The following is a 16728-nucleotide window of genomic DNA, read 5'->3' as shown; positions in this document are numbered from 1 at the left end:
TGCTTGTGTGTGTGTGTGTGTGTGTGTGTGTGTGTGTGTGTGTGTGTACACATATATATATAAAACCCCATACTGCATTATGTATATGTAAATATAGAATGTAGTTAGCTTTATTGTGTTTATGTGCATATTGCTAAACACTTAGATTTAGCCTGAGAAAATCTTATCTATGAGAGGCACACAGAACTGAGGCGTGCAGAATCATGGGGACAGCAGATCCAGATCTCCTTGGGGGCACACGTTCTCTTTTATTAGAATTGTAGACAATTAATTTCTCTGTTTTCTCTTTCAAAGTTCAAATACTTGATTTCAGTTAGTATAGTGCTTGTATTGATTCACTTCCCTACATTCCTTGTTACATTTTGTAATAGCAGCCATATCTAAGTGACCTGTGTTCAATCTACACCCCGAGAACCATGAAAAGCTTGATGGAGACGGATGGCATTTCAGTTTCCAGTTCTTTACCTTTCCCTGGTAGAGGTTTTCTCTCCTGTATACCCCAAATTCCAATTCAGTAGAACTTAGAATCATGGGAATAAGAAGTAAAACATTTACAAATGTGTGAGAAAGACATAGTCATGAGGGCCCCCATTTCTTCCTCTGTCTCTTGTGTCTGCAGCTATTAGAGTGCCGGTGCCATGTACTGATTTCTGGTTTAGAGCATGTATCCTTCAGAATAATGCCAGTTGCTTTACACACTAGTTAGTACAAGGTCAATCCTATAGCTCTCACCTCATTGCTTAACTTTTGTGTTTTAGTGCTGTGAAGTAATTTCCTTGGCTAGTCTGTGTTGGTGAAACTACAATTACTGTACTGCAAACAAACATGTTGGTCAGATAATAGGGCAAATCCACATTCCATCGAGGATAAATTCTTACTACCTCTATGATGAGAGAAGACAAATATAGAACCCAGATATTCAGTGCTCTTCTGATAAAATTGGTGTTGTTCCGAACCCACTCCGCAGTCTGTAGAGAATAGTCTTGTCTCAATGCTCAGTGTAGGAGTGTAGGACACTTATGTAGTAAACAGTACATCTGCTCAGTGCCGATAAGTGATTCAGTGACGTTTGCATAATTAATAAAAGGTGGTCGAGACAGTTCTATAAAAATAAATCTTTTCAAATACCATCTCACCATTAGTATGGCATTTGAATAATATGAATTTCTATAGAATATGTAGTGGAATAAAGCAAGACCAAATGGATATTGTATTATTTTATAATAGCTTAATTATACTTCACTTTGTTTGAATTTAAAAAGAACATTCACTTATTCAGCAATGTTCTCTCCAGTTTTCTTCTTACCCCTCTTCATCCTATTTCACACCCCTCCTATGTCCCCCACCCGTTATCTACCTGTTTCTTTTACTGTCTTTCTTTCCCTGGTTCTATTTTACCTTCTTAATTGTTGGATAGTTTCTATCCAGAGATAACGTAATCTCTGTGGTTAAAAACCAGTGAAGAGTTAATATAGTTCAAAATCCTTTTTCTTTGGATTATGGGAATTAAAAATACAACAGTGTATTTCTGGGTGACGGGTAACTGATTTTCAAAAAAACAAAACAAAAAGTTTTTAATAGAGTGACATCACATCCCCCCCAAAATCTTGCTTCCATTTATATAATATCTTTTATTTTTGTTAGGTTGAAACTCCGTTGGAAGAAGCTGTTAAATTTTTAACACCGTTGAAGAACTTGGTGAAGAACAAGATAGAAACTCATCTTTTTGCCTTTGAAATTTACTTTAGGAAAGGTAGGCAATGAGGATATAGTGGCCCTGATAAAATTGATCACTGTATTTCTTAGCTATAGTCTCCCAACTCCAATAGCCTCACCACTGGAGGGTTTTTGAGCAAATGCCAATACAGCTTCCTCACGGAAATGCCTGCTGTGCACACACAGTATGTTGCGGGGAGGTACAGTGATACAGATATCTCTTCTAGGACATGAAAATCAATGTAGGTGTACGTACATTAACTAGGATTAAGGTCAGATATAGTAATTACCATGTACGTGTGGATAAAACTAGTTCATACATGTAGAGCTTGGATAATGTCTGCGACACAGTAAGCATTAAATAAATGTTAGCTATTATTAGCTGTTGTTAAAAATAGAAGACGTGATGCTTGAGGTGTATCTTGAAGGATAGATCATATTTCTAAAAGAAAAACTGCATAGAAGGGAAGAGGCTTTGTTAAGAAAACTCAAGTGTGTGTAAATAATGTTGAGGTTGGCTATATTGCCTGAGCCAGGTAAAGTATAAATGAAGGATATAAATGAAGGGTCTTGGTTGCCAGGTTTAGAATGGTTACATTATATATAGAAATAGATACTAAGAAGACTTTATGGCATTGAATTGATGTCATCCAAATGGTTCATTAAAAAAAAAAGTTTATCGTTTAAGTGATGCATATTCAAGGGAAGAGAAACAAGGGTTAGTAAGATCGACAGAGGTTGTTGCTCCAGTGCAACTGTCCTACTAAAAGAGATTGAATAAAATGGTACCTCTGTAGAGTATCCATTAAAAAATCACATTTATCAAAAAAGTAATTTGTGGTTTTGGGGAAAGGTTGCCATATAACATTGTTTGAAAATAGGACAAAAAACTATAGTTTGATTTTAATTTTAATAAGATACTTATATGGATATATAAAATATAAAGCGGCCGGGAAAAATAGATCCAAAGATAACAAAGATTGTCTCTTGAATTTGAATGATTAGAATATTTTCTACTATATTTTCTATTTTCCACAATGATTATGTTATAATTTGGAAAGTAAGTTTAATAGATAATCCAGCAATTTAAATCTTTTAAAACAGTTACTGCAGCTCCCTTTTTAACAAATACTCTTAAATAAATCCCAAAGTATAAAATAAAAGCCGTTCTACTTAAAGTGGGGAAAGGCGATCTAAATTCCATTCAGTGGGCTCCTTGGCTGTGTTCTTACCTCTGAAGGGCTCTCTAGTATTGGGCCTCCACTGCAGTAGAGTGAAATGGGTAGTAAAAGAGGACATGGCACTGCTTTGAGCTTTCTGAGTGTTGGGGGTCAGGGAAATGGAAATGTCAGAGGAGCCTGGGGTTTTGAATTTTGATACTTGGAGATGGTACCAAATTAGGGAAGTCTTAACAAAGAGGTGGTCATAGAGGAGGCTTGGAACTATGGTGCGTATTCTGTTGCAAATTTCCATTCATCAGGTAGAAACACTACTGAAACTTGGGAGACACAGGGATATGCATGGGGGAATAGCATAAAAATTAGAAAATGACTGAAACTCTTCCTTTCTGGGGAGGAGGGGACAGCCAGGGATTGACAGGAGAGGACAGGTCAGTCGGGTAGGAGGCAAACCATTTTACATGTCACAAAACACAAGAAAGGAGAAAAGGAGATAGTGTTAAGCATAAACGATGTTTTCTAAGTAGCGGGAAAAATCCCTTTGTTTCGATTAAATTAAAGGAGGTTAGGAAATGAAATGGCTTCAAATTTGTTTTTTTGCTTATATGGTGTTAGTTCAGATTTTGTTGACTGCCATCTAAATTTTTATAAATCTTTTTTTCTCAAAGAATGTTGTGTGGAAAACATTAGCTAATGTTGCTAATCTGAAGAAATCATTTACTTTAGTCATATGTTGTAGTTCAGATGGTTTGACTCTAAATTAGTTTTTCTATTTGAAAGGTCTTAGTCCTCCAAAGGAGGGCATTGTATTTTATCAAATGATCAAAATATATCTTACTTTTTCTTTTTATAGAAAAGTTTCTTTTGATGCTACAATCAGTAAAGCGGGCATTTGCTATTGATTCTAGTCATCCCTGGCTTCATGAGTGTATGATTCGACTCTTTAGTACTGGTATGTCTTTGTTTTCCATTACTTAAGTATTTGATTATAGTAGTTGATAGTGATTGTATAAGTGATCTTTACAAGTTTATCATAAACTCAATCATTTTAAAGCCATTGCACATTAAATTAGCTGAGAGAAAAAAACAGGGGTCTTTTCTTTGTATTGAGGGTCTTTATTTTAAGACTAGAAATGTCATGTATTTCTTGACATCGAACTGTTCACTCCAGATATTTGAGAATCACCTTTGTTTCTAAAAAGTTAACATGTAAGTTGAAGCTTTGAATCATATTTTATGTTAAGCTTCATAGTAAATTGTTCTAAAATTGAACAATCTCTTTGAAATTCACTGGTTATCCCCTTATCTGTGTTTAGCACAATTTGAATCATACAATTTTTGTTACTAAATACAGGTTAAAAAGAACTTTAAAACATTGATCATTGTACTTCTCAAATATTTTGACAGAAAGATTCCATACATTAGTTTTAATGTGAAGTACTATAGAACTGCAGAATTTTAGAGACCAGAAGTTTCTCTAAAATTTTCTCTCATTTTATAGTTGAGAAATTTGGGACACTTAAAGATTAAATTACTTATTCAAGGTAACATAGATAATTAGTAATGAAGCAGGGACGAGAGTCCAGGTCTTCAGATTGTTCTTTCTAGTAATTTAGATAATGTACTCCTGTAATCAAATAGTGTTGATATTGTTGTTTTGATTTTTAAGTAACTGGAGAAGGAGAAATTGAATGTTTCCAACCTGCAGACTTTAGAAACACTATTAAATTAGCTATCTAATTGCTCACTACCCAGTCCAATATGAATCCATACATTATATAAAATAATGAGATTAAACCAGACATCCCAATCATTGTTTTGAAAATTGCTAAATTGTCCTAATTAAGAACACTGTTTTGTCTTCTAAGAAAAAATAAAGCCTAGGGCTGGCCCGGTGGCATAGGTGGTTGGAGCGCCGTGCTTCTAACACCAAGGTTGTGGGTTTGATTCCCAGACGGACCAGTGAGCTGCACCCTTTACAGCTAAGATTGTGAACAACAGCTCCCCTTGGAGCTGGGCTGCCGTGAGCAGCCGGAGGTTGGAGGTTGGCGAGAGCTGCCGAGGGCTGCTGTGACCCGCCAACCAACAGCTGGCGACCAACTGCCTCAGCCCCGGGGGTAGGGGCGGGGGGGCGCAAGGCTCATAATACCAGTATGGACCAGGAGGCTGTGTCCTACACAACTAGACTGAGAAACAACGGCTTGAACCGGAGGGTGAGGGGGAGTTAAAGCCTTATTTAAATTATATTTATGCTTGTCAAAGATATGATTCCTGTTTTAACAACTGAGTCATGGAAGTGTTTTTCCTCAATGTTTTTAAAATCAGAAAGTAATAAATAATATATCCACATTATAGAAAATAGAAGAAAGAACTGCTATATTTAGACAAAATCAAGAAATTTTTTTAGTCTCTTTTTTGTATTAAAAAATACTTTGAAATCATGCATCAGAAAATTAAGGCTAAAAACAATAGTTTTAATCCATTCTCGATTAGGATGGAGTACACCTAAACTGTTTTCAAAAGTAACATAAACACTTTGTTTTTGTATGATCGATTCTTTCCTGAAAGGTAGTAAAATAATAGCTATAAGTGCTATGGGAGTTAAGAGACTTTCCTGTGAAATACGAATTAAAATTGTCATTTCTAAATGTATTTGCTTATAATGAGTGTATGGATTGATGAACATGACTATTTTCTTTGATCGGTTGTTGCAGAAAATTGAAATGCTCAGGGACTTCAGAGGAACAAAGGCAGGATTATTGAATGTCCTTGTTAGCGATCCCCATTGCCCCAGGTGTTCGGCTAACATTGTCAGAAAGAGATTTACAAAGTGATTTTTGTTTTGACTAAATTTAGGCCATGAAAGCAGTGATAATTTGTAGTGATAAAGAAGCACTGTGTCTTCAAAAAGCCTTCTAGAAGTTGGATATACTGCTTAATAGCTTTGTTAAGAACAGGTGTGTACTTAGTACAACGTCGCAAAATTGGGGCATCTTTGTTAAACCCTGCAGGATTCCTTTAAACCAAGTTGAAAGTACAGCCATATGGACGTTAAGCTAACTTCTTTAACTAGTAGCTCGTTTATTTGAACCACCCAATTCCATCGCATGATAGAAGAAATGCTGTTTATCATTTCATATCAGTCAATTATTTAGTTAGTAATTATGTGTAGAATGTTTCATTTGGATATTTACTACGCAAAAATTCAGTGTTTTTTAAACTTAGGGTAATGATCTGTTGGTGAGACAATGAAAGCAAGTTAGTGGGTTGGTCATTACCAGCATTCAAAAACAAAAAATAAAAATACAATAGAAAATACCAGCGTGTTATTGCACAAAGTAAGGATTAGTAAGAAACTTTTGCTTCATATGCTAGGTTATGTAAATGGGATACATGTTTATCAGAGTACAAATACTTGGTTGTAGACAAGGTTTGAAAGCCACCGTCATAGTTGCTAACCATAAGGAAAACCTATTCATGTTTTCAATCTATGACAAAAATAATAACTACAATTTATTGAATATCGATTACATAATTCTTTTAATCTTAGCTCTTTCTTACTGTGATCCTTGTAGGTTAGATATCACCTCAGTTTTATAGATCAAGAAATAGGTTCAGAGAGGTTGTGATTTGTCCAAGCCTAGATCTATACCCAGGTCTGTCTGGCTCAAAGCTCCAGACTGTCTCTGTATACCAAATTAAAACGGGCATACCTTGTTTTATTGCGCTCTGCAAACTGCGTTTTTTGCAAATTGAAGGTTTTTGGTAACACTGCTTTGAGCAAGTCTGTCAGCACCATCCATTTTTTCAACAGGCTCATATGATGGTTAGCACTTTTTAGCACTAAAGTATTTTTTAATGTACATTGGTTGTTTTAGACATAATGCTATTGCACACTTAATAGATTACAGTATAGTATAAACATACCGTGTTTCCCTGAAAATAAGCCCTAGCCGGACAATCAGCGCTAATGCGTCTTTTGGAGCAAAAATTAATGTAAGACCCGGTCTTATTTTACTATAAGACCAGGTCTTTAATATATAATGTAATATAATATAAATATGTCTTATTAATTTTTGCTCCAAAAGATGTATTAGAGCTGATTGTCCAGCTAGGTCTTATTTTCGGGGAAACACAGTAGCTTTTATATGTACTAGGAAACCAAAAACTGTGTGTGACTTGCTTCATTGTGATAATTTGCTTTATTGTGGTGGTCTGGAACTGAACCTGCAATAGCTCTGAGGTATGCCAACAATGAAACAAAGCGTAACTAGGATTTAGTCCAGAAAAGTGTGGGTCAGTTTTTCCATCTCCAAATCCCAAGGCCTGAGAATAAGATGACTACAGTGCATTCATTATAGGAAAACACTTTGATGGTCCTTTGGAGTTTATTATGTAGTGATGGCTCAGTTCACATAACCCCTGAAAATAGAGGTCAGTGAAGTCAACCATTTTCTTTTAATATTGATAAGTTTGTAATGCCTTACTTGGGTATAAGAAGATGGAGATGGTGAGGAAAATTCTGTTGTCTTCAGCACTGCATATTTGCTGTGACATTATCTACCAGGTAGGTGCTGTCAAGGCCCTGCTTTGCAGACTCTTTAAAATTAATGGGGGCCAGCCCTTAGGGGTTTAGAAGGCTATGGAACTACATCTTTGGTCATCTCTTTTGCTTTCTGTTCTTTTCTGGAAATGAATCATCTGTCAATGAAATGTCTTTGAGTGCCTTTAGAAAGTCATTAGATTACTCTGCTGACACACATTCTTTAAATTTATATAGGTAAGCTCTTCAAATGTTGAATTATCTGTAGGTTTGTCTAGTCTTTGTCTATAATTGCTTTGTTTCATTGGCCTCATCAAGTAGATAATTTTTTAACTCCAACAAACTTTATCAGTTTCTCATTGCTAATAGAGTTTGTTTTTAATTTGTTCAGCAGTATGTGAAAGTAAAGATTTATCTGATACAGTTAGAACAGTATTAAAACAAGAAATGAATCGTCTTTTTGGAGCAACAAATCCAAAGAATTTTAATGAAACTTTTCTGAAAAGGAATTCTGATTCATTGCCACACAGATTATCAGGTAATCACTTTATTTTGTCCTTATCTCCTAGCCTCCTAACACAACTTCATTTTTTATTTTAATGGGTCAATGACAAGGTTACACATTGTTCACATGTAAGAGGCAACATGTGTCACATTTTAATCCATGAAAATTACGCAGCTTAAATATGCTTCCTATACGTTTGTTAATTTCTTAGACAAAATTATTACTATGAATCAAGGTCAGTCAGTTATTTCTCCTGGTTCAGCATAGGCATTACAAAGAAGCATGTATAACTGAATTTAGCCATGCAGTACGTATAATAAAGGAGAGCTCTCTATTTCTTTCTCCCATCAGTGTGCTCTTAAAATTCACTTGAATATGACCATCATCTTCAATTTCTCGTGTTTATGTAAGATATCAAACTTGGCAATGCTGAACACCTGAAACCATCTCACAGTCAGGGGTCATCTGGCAAGAGCCTACTAGTAAGCCAAAGTCTGGACTCAGTGGGATCACGTAGGTGGAGCCTTAGGGTGCTTTTAAAATACCTGGCTAAGACACCCAGCAGCTTTGTGTGCCCTTGTGTAATTGTGAATTCAGCTTTTTGGCTCATACCATCATGGTTGGGTATTCCCCTCAATCCCAAAGTATGCTCATTTTAGAAAGAAAACTATCCATGGTCCCACCATACAAAGACACATATTATTAGAATATTTGCATTTCTTCATCTCTTGCCTTAATCATTCTCCTAATTTGGACAGTTAGGCTGTTTCTGGTCTACCCTCTAGAACTATTTTTATTTTTTTTAAATAAAAGTGTTTCAAATGGTTCTTTTCATTTTTTTAATAAAGTGCCACGCTGTGTGCACATATACCTTGTATTTTATTTGAATAGATGGAGTGTAAGATGCTGGTTGTACCTTAAAATAAAACAGATTTCCTTTTTCCTTCTCGTTTAGCTGCCAAAATGGTATATTATTTAGATCCTTCTAGTCAGAAGCGAGCTGTAGAGTTGGCAACAACACTTGATGAATCCCTCACTAACAGAAACCTCCAGGTAAACTTTTTTGTAATCTCTTTGTAAGTGTACCTGATTCCTTTTTGTTCCTCTATTTATCAAGAGAACAGTTTTCACCAAATAATTTTTTTGTTATTTATGCATACTGTTCTCCAAACCATTATGAATCCATGTCAGAAACTTACTTACATTTATTTAGGGTTGTGTGTTTGTTCACACATGCACAGTAGGCTACTTGGCATTTAATAACTAGTTTCACACCTGTCAACAATAATTTTTTTAGAAATGTTTTAGTAAAATCACATGTACATTCCATAGGTAATTTTGGATTTCAATTTATATGCATTTCTGAGCAAGCAGTGGTCTCATTGAAGATTCTGACATATTTAAGATGTATTTGTCAGAAGTTGAGTTTTAAATACTCATTTTATGTCATGTAAATATAACATGAGGTTAGGTAGCGTGAAAGATAATATGGGTATGTTGCAAACTACAGTTTTTAATTAGACTGAAAACAAAGGACAGCTGTTTTGTATGATAATAATCAACCAGATAAAAAAAGCACTTGCTGAAAGACGTTTAAATATTTTCGTTTAATAGCAAATGAAGAAAATATGTTTAAGAAAGAAAAATTTGCCTCATTGGTTGTATCATTTAGATTAGAACCTTTCTAGACTGGCAAAGCTTGTTTAGGGTATTATATATCTGGAAAGTACAAACTGTTTTCCAAGTGAAAAGATGAAGAAAAACAACATGAGAAATACTGTCACCATGAATTATTTAGAAATGTAAGCAGACCTACTTAGGGATTTGGTTGAAAGAATTATCAATTTTCATGAACAAATTATTTTTACATATATACCCTTTGTGTTTGAGACTCTTTCCTGCTTAGTTATTGGACATAAATCTTAAGGTTCTCTTTAGTTTGAATACAAGGTTGAAAAACAATGTTTGACTTTGCCAACTGCCTCTAAGCCTCCAATAAAGTTAAAATGCTCAAGTGCAGTAATTGACATTGGTGTGTCAATTTTGACGTTTATATTCCAGGCCAGGCTAGGCAGAGGCAAGGTGGCCACGTAGGTTCCAGCATTTACTGAAAGTGGGCATCTCTTTAAATGTAGCACCTTACACACCTTGCTTGCCCAACCCCAGTCCTGGCCCTGCTTATACATTCATCTTTTACATTAACCCTGTAATTCTGAAGACACTAATTCTAATGGAATACAAAGGTGGGAGTGAATGCTTTTGTTTTTCTTACATGTGTATGTTGGCATCTTATTTCAGAAATCTGTTGTTAACAAAATGTCTGATAAATTCACAGTAAAAATGGCTTTTTGAACAAGTTATAACATGGCTTTTTTTTTTCTTTCTTTAGACTTGTATGGAGGTATTAGACGCCTTGTGTGATGGTAGCCTAGGAGACTGTAAAGACGCTGCTGAAGTTTATAGAGCAAATTGTCATAAGCTTTTCCCTTATGCTTTGGCTTTCATGCCTCCTGGATATGAAGAGGATATGAAGATCACAGTTAATGGAGATAGTTCTGCAGAAACTGAAGAACTGGCCAATGAAATTTGAACATCATTAAACAAGCAAATGGAATGACTTTGGACCATACCTAGTGTATAATATTTTTGTCACGCACCTGCTGCATTGCTCTGACTTACACAGAATGAGAAGAGTAAATGTTCTTGCCTTCAAATAGTGTTTTACGTTTTTTATCCTGCTGAAAAAGTATATATAAAATATCTAACATATTACAGGATATAGGTTCAGTTTCTTAAACATTAAAAGCTGCTAAAATTGAGGGGTAAAAAAAAGATACCTTATCCTCTTCCTACCTACCCTCCCATGTTTTTAAACTAATTTATATAAAATCTGGAGGCTGTTACAGCTAACAAAGCAGGTGTGTGGCAGAAATATTACTTTAAATTTGTCTTGTGAGATTTTACTATATCTCAGACAGCATAAATGCTGTTTTAGCACTGGATTCTTTCACTGAGCACAAAGAGTTGTTGGGGCTTTAGCATCTGTCTGGTTTTGTTGCGGGGTTGATTCTGGCCATAGGAAGTATGCAAATGTGAATCACTATTTACAGAGAAACCTACAACAGATGCTTCATGTTGTAGAAGCTGGGACATAACATATACCAAGCAGAATTCGAAGAAACCTAGAGAGTGTTCAATACGCTTGTGTTTCCAAAATTCACTGTACATGATCAGTTTGGTGTTCTTGTACCACAGTTTTTAACTGAAGGAACCAGTTAGAACAATCTCAATTTAACTAAAACTTGAAGAACTAAAATAACAATGCAAACCTTTCAGCATTGTTTTGGCCAAACTTGTTGAAACTGTAATGCAAGAACCAAATGCACTGTGATGTGGCACCAACTAATTAGCAAGCATGAATTTTTCACCCAAGAGTGAAAAAAAGAAAACCTACCATGGCTTGAAGTTAAAGAGCAGAACTCCTGACTACCATTCTATGACTGATCAAGAGACTAATAGTTAAAACCTCAGCAGGCCTTGTTCATGATATGCAGAAAAAAAAGTGCTGCAGTTTAGATACCTCTGGAATTTTTCCACAGTGTCACAGGTTTGTAATACTTGAAGCCCTACATTTCTAAGAATATATTTCTTGCTCAGTTGTTTCAGGCAAGCCCAAGACTTTGTAATTTTTAAAGGGCCCAAAAATTTTTTTTTCAATAACAGACCAGCTTCTTTTTCCTGCAGTTACAGATGTAATTTCCTTTTTGTTGTCAAACATAAGGTACCAAATATGATGCAATAAATTGTTTTGAAAAACAGTTGTGTGAATATTTCAACTAGTCTGTGTTGGGCTTCTGTGAAAACACACAGGTGGAAACAGAGGTGCAGGCCAGAGGTGGTGTGCTGGAAGGCTAGTGCAGGGGGAGCTTTATGGACAGGCCTGAGTGCTGGTGGCAGGAAACACCGAAATGCAAACGCAGTGCTGCTCTGCATGGAGATTTTATTGAGTGCTAGGATGGCGGCAGGTACTGTGAATGTAATTTGGAATTCATAATTTGAAAAGAAAACTGCTATTTTGATTGAGAAAATGAGCCTTAAAATGTTAAACCTCTACACTGAGAACTAGCCTCTGGCTCAAGGTTCTCATTGCATTTACAAGATCTGAGCAAATAAGACTAAAAATCATTGTATATATAACTGACCTTTTTGTGGTACTTTTAGTTTCTAGAAAATATATTCCAAAGGGAATTTTCAGGAGACCTGATCCTTTTACTGATTTGACAGTTGTGCTAAACTCAACCTTTCATAGTATGTTACCTGCATTCCACATCCCAGTCTCACAGTTTAGTGATGTAAAGAAAAGTACAAACTGAACTCCAGTGCTTGTTATGTTTTAACTGGTCCTGTCTCAGGAACATCTTAACAGATGGCAAAAAAATCCAACTTTTTAAAAAATTTCTCCTATGAGTGGCAACTGACGTTCTTGTTGGGAAAGAACACTGGTGCTCCCTCTGCCACTCAGAGGTGTTTGGAGGAGGCACCAGTCATGCGATGGGGGGTGTGTGTGAATTATGTTTAAACTCTACTGTATATTGAAATGAAATTCATATGTTTGTCTTGACAATGTTCAAATGATGTAGATTGTCTTAGGATGAATATTCCTAAGTACTCAGAACTCTCAATGCAGAGGCCACCGTGAAGAGTTAGATTCCCAACATATATGTTGTATTCCAACCCGATTTTGCTGGAACTATTGAATAAATACTGTATTTTCTTTCAGGTTTACTTGATAGTGATACATTGTCTGGTGTCAGAGGACCTTGATAGGGTCCACTGTATGTCCAGACATCACCCCTAAAACATTGTACTGTACTCTTTTGCCCTGAGTAGTATCAACTGGGTCATCTCACATTTGCCTCATTCTCTCAATTCCAAATGATACTGTGGGGGGAAAACAGGGTTAGAAAAACAAGTGGAAAAGAAAATGCAGTGATGTTGTAATCTAAACAAGTGCCTTATGTTTATTGCTAAGAACTGGTGTTATCAACCCTTTTGAGAAGAAAGGGTCCCTTGACCTGTATTAACATAGGAAAGTAAAGTTCTTTTTGTTTTTCTTCATATTTACTACTCTTGTCATTTCTCATTTAAAAAGTAAAATCTGACTAGTTAGTATACTCAGCTTTAATCAGTTAGTTGAATCATGCATTTTCAACATTTTTCTGTATTTATTATGCACAAGAATAAACTGTGATCTATAATGGCATGACTAAAAGTAGTCCCGACATTAGTTCATAGCTTTCCCGTGGGTTTTACCAGGCCCTTGTTTTTCACAGTGTTGTTTGTACTCCATGGTGTATTGCTATTAGAGCTGTGAAATGAAAGCTGTGATTATGAGAGACCAGGAAGGTGTCTAGATTCAGGTAGGATGTGATAAATTCAGGGAAGTCTCTCTTCTGCACAATTTCTAGGAATATTTTAGTTGCCATGTGTAGCATCTGTTTAGAAAACGGTGATTAAGTGTTGGATTTTCTCTCAAGATACGTATATACTTGTCTTAGTAATTACCAGCCTTAAATTTTGAAATTACTCGTAAGGGAATTCAAAGAAAGACTGACCTCTCGGATGGAAGGTGGTCTTCCTGTGCTAGCTCATGCTCCACTTCTGTAAGTTACTGACAGGGTTTCTCGATGCCATTCAGCCATCATCTAAACTTTGCCGAATCCACTGCCAAAATAAAGTCCTATGAAATGGCGTGTTGCACCATAGGGAGCTAAAAACTTATGTTTTGTTCCAGTTTTGATGGTTGGAAATCTCACAACTTGTAGCAGTAAAATATTTTTGGAAAAGGTTATTTATTAAATTGCACTTTCACCTTTCAATGTGCAACCTACAAGATGGATAATGAAATAAAAGTGATGGTAGTGTACAGGAGCTTCTGGAGGAAAGAATTTCTCTTATTTCAGTAAAGCAGAAGAGTATTATTAACATGCTCTAAGTTACACGCCGTATTTATTTAACACTGCTACCTCCACAGGACATCCTCTTCTGATGACATAATGGGCAGAGGGGAGGGAGCAGTGGTGCAGGAAAGAGTGTCTGGAGGTTCCCAGCCTCTCAGTTTATTCAGTTGCTTTTGAAGCAATGCCATTTTGGGATAGTAACCAAAAGAAAGGAAAAATTGGTACTATGTAATTTAGAACATTTACTAGTTGTCGGCTATAGACAAGCTTGGAATCAATATTTAGTGCTCTTTTATAGAGTTCTGTGTGCCAAAAACAATATAGATTTTGTTTCAAGTCTGCTTGTAGCAAGAGTAAAGTTGATACTTGGCGCTCCAACAAGACTGTAATGTTTGTAGTTCTTAACATTTTTTATATGAGACCTTGGTTTCTATTTAAGGGTCTGTTATTTCATACAAGTGGTACAATTCTTCCTAACAAAATAAATTGATAGTGATGAATGATAATGAAAAGCTTTTTATCTGTGATATAAAGATTTCTGCTGTTGCTAAGTCTTCAACTTAGCCCCAATAAGTACAAATTATCTTCTCATTTAGAAACAACAAGTGAAGAGATTTCTGGAATATGTTCTGGATCCCATGATTTGCTTTCAGCCAATAATTGCATTTGCCTAGTTACCTGTGTGCATTGTCTAACAAGAAGCCTCTCCATCCCATTCTGTGGCTATCATTCCAATCAACCATGGTTTCCTAACATTGACCTTTTTAAAACTTGCCACTTGCTTAGTTTGATCTGTAAGTTTATTGGGTCCGTTGTCTAGTGCTTGATGCCTCATTGCAAGTGGGATAGGGACTGAGTTTTCTAAAGGTTCTTCCAAAACGCTGGTGTTTCTTCGTTACTAATGAATAACTACGTCAGCTACTACCTCCCATCTTTCTTTTGAACTACTTATTTGCCTTCAAGTAGTCATACTGCTGGTTGATACATTTAAAAATGAAATGGGGGCCATTTAAAGAAATAGATAACAATAAGTCTGTCTCCCAGACACCTTCCCTTTAAGTTCTGAACTATGGGATACTAATTTTTCCCTTTATTAACAGTAAAAAAAAATAAAATGCATTAATAACAGTAGTCCAAGTATTCAGAAACTCATTCAGCTAGCATTGTTGTACTGTTTACATTATTTGCTCAGATGTTCATTGAAAAGGACCTAAGAATAAGCCAACTTGTAGTTTTGTTTTTTATAACTAGTTTTATGTCAAGAGCCTATTATTTCAAACATTTAATTTCACATAGCATTTTTCATTCACCTGCTAGGATGCTTTTTATTTGAGAGAAATGTCTAATTACATTATGAAGTTAAATGATTAATGCTTTGGTTCAGACTCGTAAATCCAGTTCCAATGTGATGTATGAAATCTCTAGGATTTACACTGGGTTCATTTTAGCATAAAGGTACAGTGACTAGGATAATACATAGTAGATATTTAAATCCTTGTTAAATTTGCTGTAAATATTATTACTGCTCTACAGATTGTAGAAAATAGCAATAAAGTACTATTAACTTTCAGGTCACCTGCAAAGGCTCACAAATTTTTTATCCCTTATCTTGATTTAGAGTATTCCCATTCATCTTCGTCTCGTCCCTCTCTGTTGGTCTTCAGGAATTCCCTCAAAACCACAGATCCATTATATTTTATTTATATTGAATGGATTTCTCACATCTTTCTTTTTTTCCTATAGTTTGTCAGGAATGGGTGTGACCAGCCTTGTAGGAAGCAGATGACTGATGGACCATCCTCTGACTTTTCACTTGCCTGTTCATTGTGGCATTAGTTGGCAGTGAATTTATTCATCTTTATGTCTTTTGCCACGAGACACCCAGGTAACATCCAGTGGAAATAAGTTACTACAAAGATTGTCACTCGGTAGTTGTTTTTCATCCTTCAAACAGTATGAGGAGACCGGTAACACATACACCAACTATTGGAGGGCTCCGTTTTTTACAGCCTAGTATCTCCACTGTTAATCATTACAAGCAAGGAGACACTGGGTAGGGATCTGCTGTGGTTATTTCTAGATACTTGGCCTTATAGCCAGTGTTCATCACAACAGCTGTGGTCCACAGTTGATCTCTATGTAAGGTAGGCAAGCGAATCCTTTTAAGTCATACACTTAACCCTGGTTGTATATTAGAATCCCTGGGGAACTATTTTTGAAAAACAAACCTCAAAGCCCAGGCCCACCTGCAAAAATTCTGGTTTAAAAGATCGGGAGTCAGGCCTGGGTATTGGTTTTTCTTTTCTTTTTTCTTTTAAAGAGTACCCCAGTGATTCTAAGGTACATCCAAAGTTTAGAACCAGTGTTTTTGGTTAGGAAGAAGTTTAAAATACAGTATTTGGTTGTTTTCCTCAAAGAGATCAAAGGGGCCAACAACTATGTCAGTGTAAAAATGAATTTTCCCCCATGTTATGTTAAGGGGAAGAACTTGTATTTGAAATTTCTGTCAAGAGCTGGTTATTTTCAAAATCCATGCTTTTTTCTACTTAAATCATGCTACTACTATACTACTGAGACACTGGTATTCAAAAGGAAAAAAAGTTTTGTTAGATGTCATGGTAACTTCTCTCCTTTGAAACAACTTTTAAAATATAATTGCCATAGACAGATGCTTGAGTTTTTGAGTGGATGAATATCAAAGCAAAGCACAGTCAGCAGGCTTTTAAATAAGGACATGTGGTAGATATTACTCCCTGAAGATCTGCACACACCTTAACCCCCAATGAAATGTGTATTTTTTTCTCCCTAAAGGACTGCATTTCCTGT

At 35.8% G+C, this 16728-nt stretch overlaps 1 protein-coding gene across 3 annotated transcripts in view; it reads left to right on the top strand.

Annotated features, from left to right (window-relative positions):
- The window catches only part of NAA15 (N-alpha-acetyltransferase 15, NatA auxiliary subunit), a 124130-nt gene extending 108658 nt beyond the window's left edge, over window positions 1–15472 (top strand). For 2 of the 3 annotated variants that reach the window (XM_019730820.2, XM_019730818.2), the window contains 5 exons: window positions 1645–1753; window positions 3748–3846; window positions 7829–7975; window positions 8898–8995; window positions 10332–15472. In XM_019730820.2, coding sequence (XP_019586379.1) covers window positions 1645–1753; window positions 3748–3846; window positions 7829–7975; window positions 8898–8995; window positions 10332–10532 — 654 coding nt within the window. In that variant the 3' untranslated portion in view covers window positions 10533–15472. The remainder of the gene's footprint in view (window positions 1–1644; window positions 1754–3747; window positions 3847–7828; window positions 7976–8897; window positions 8996–10331) is intronic. The other variant, XM_019730819.2, reaches the window with a different exon arrangement.
- Window positions 15473–16728: the final 1256 nt, after the last annotated feature.

Source organism: Rhinolophus sinicus, linkage group LG07 (genome assembly GCF_036562045.2).
Source record: "Rhinolophus sinicus isolate RSC01 linkage group LG07, ASM3656204v1, whole genome shotgun sequence".
NCBI classification, from domain to species: Eukaryota; Metazoa; Chordata; class Mammalia; order Chiroptera; family Rhinolophidae; genus Rhinolophus; species Rhinolophus sinicus.
This window is presented reverse-complemented; position numbering and strand designations above follow the sequence as displayed.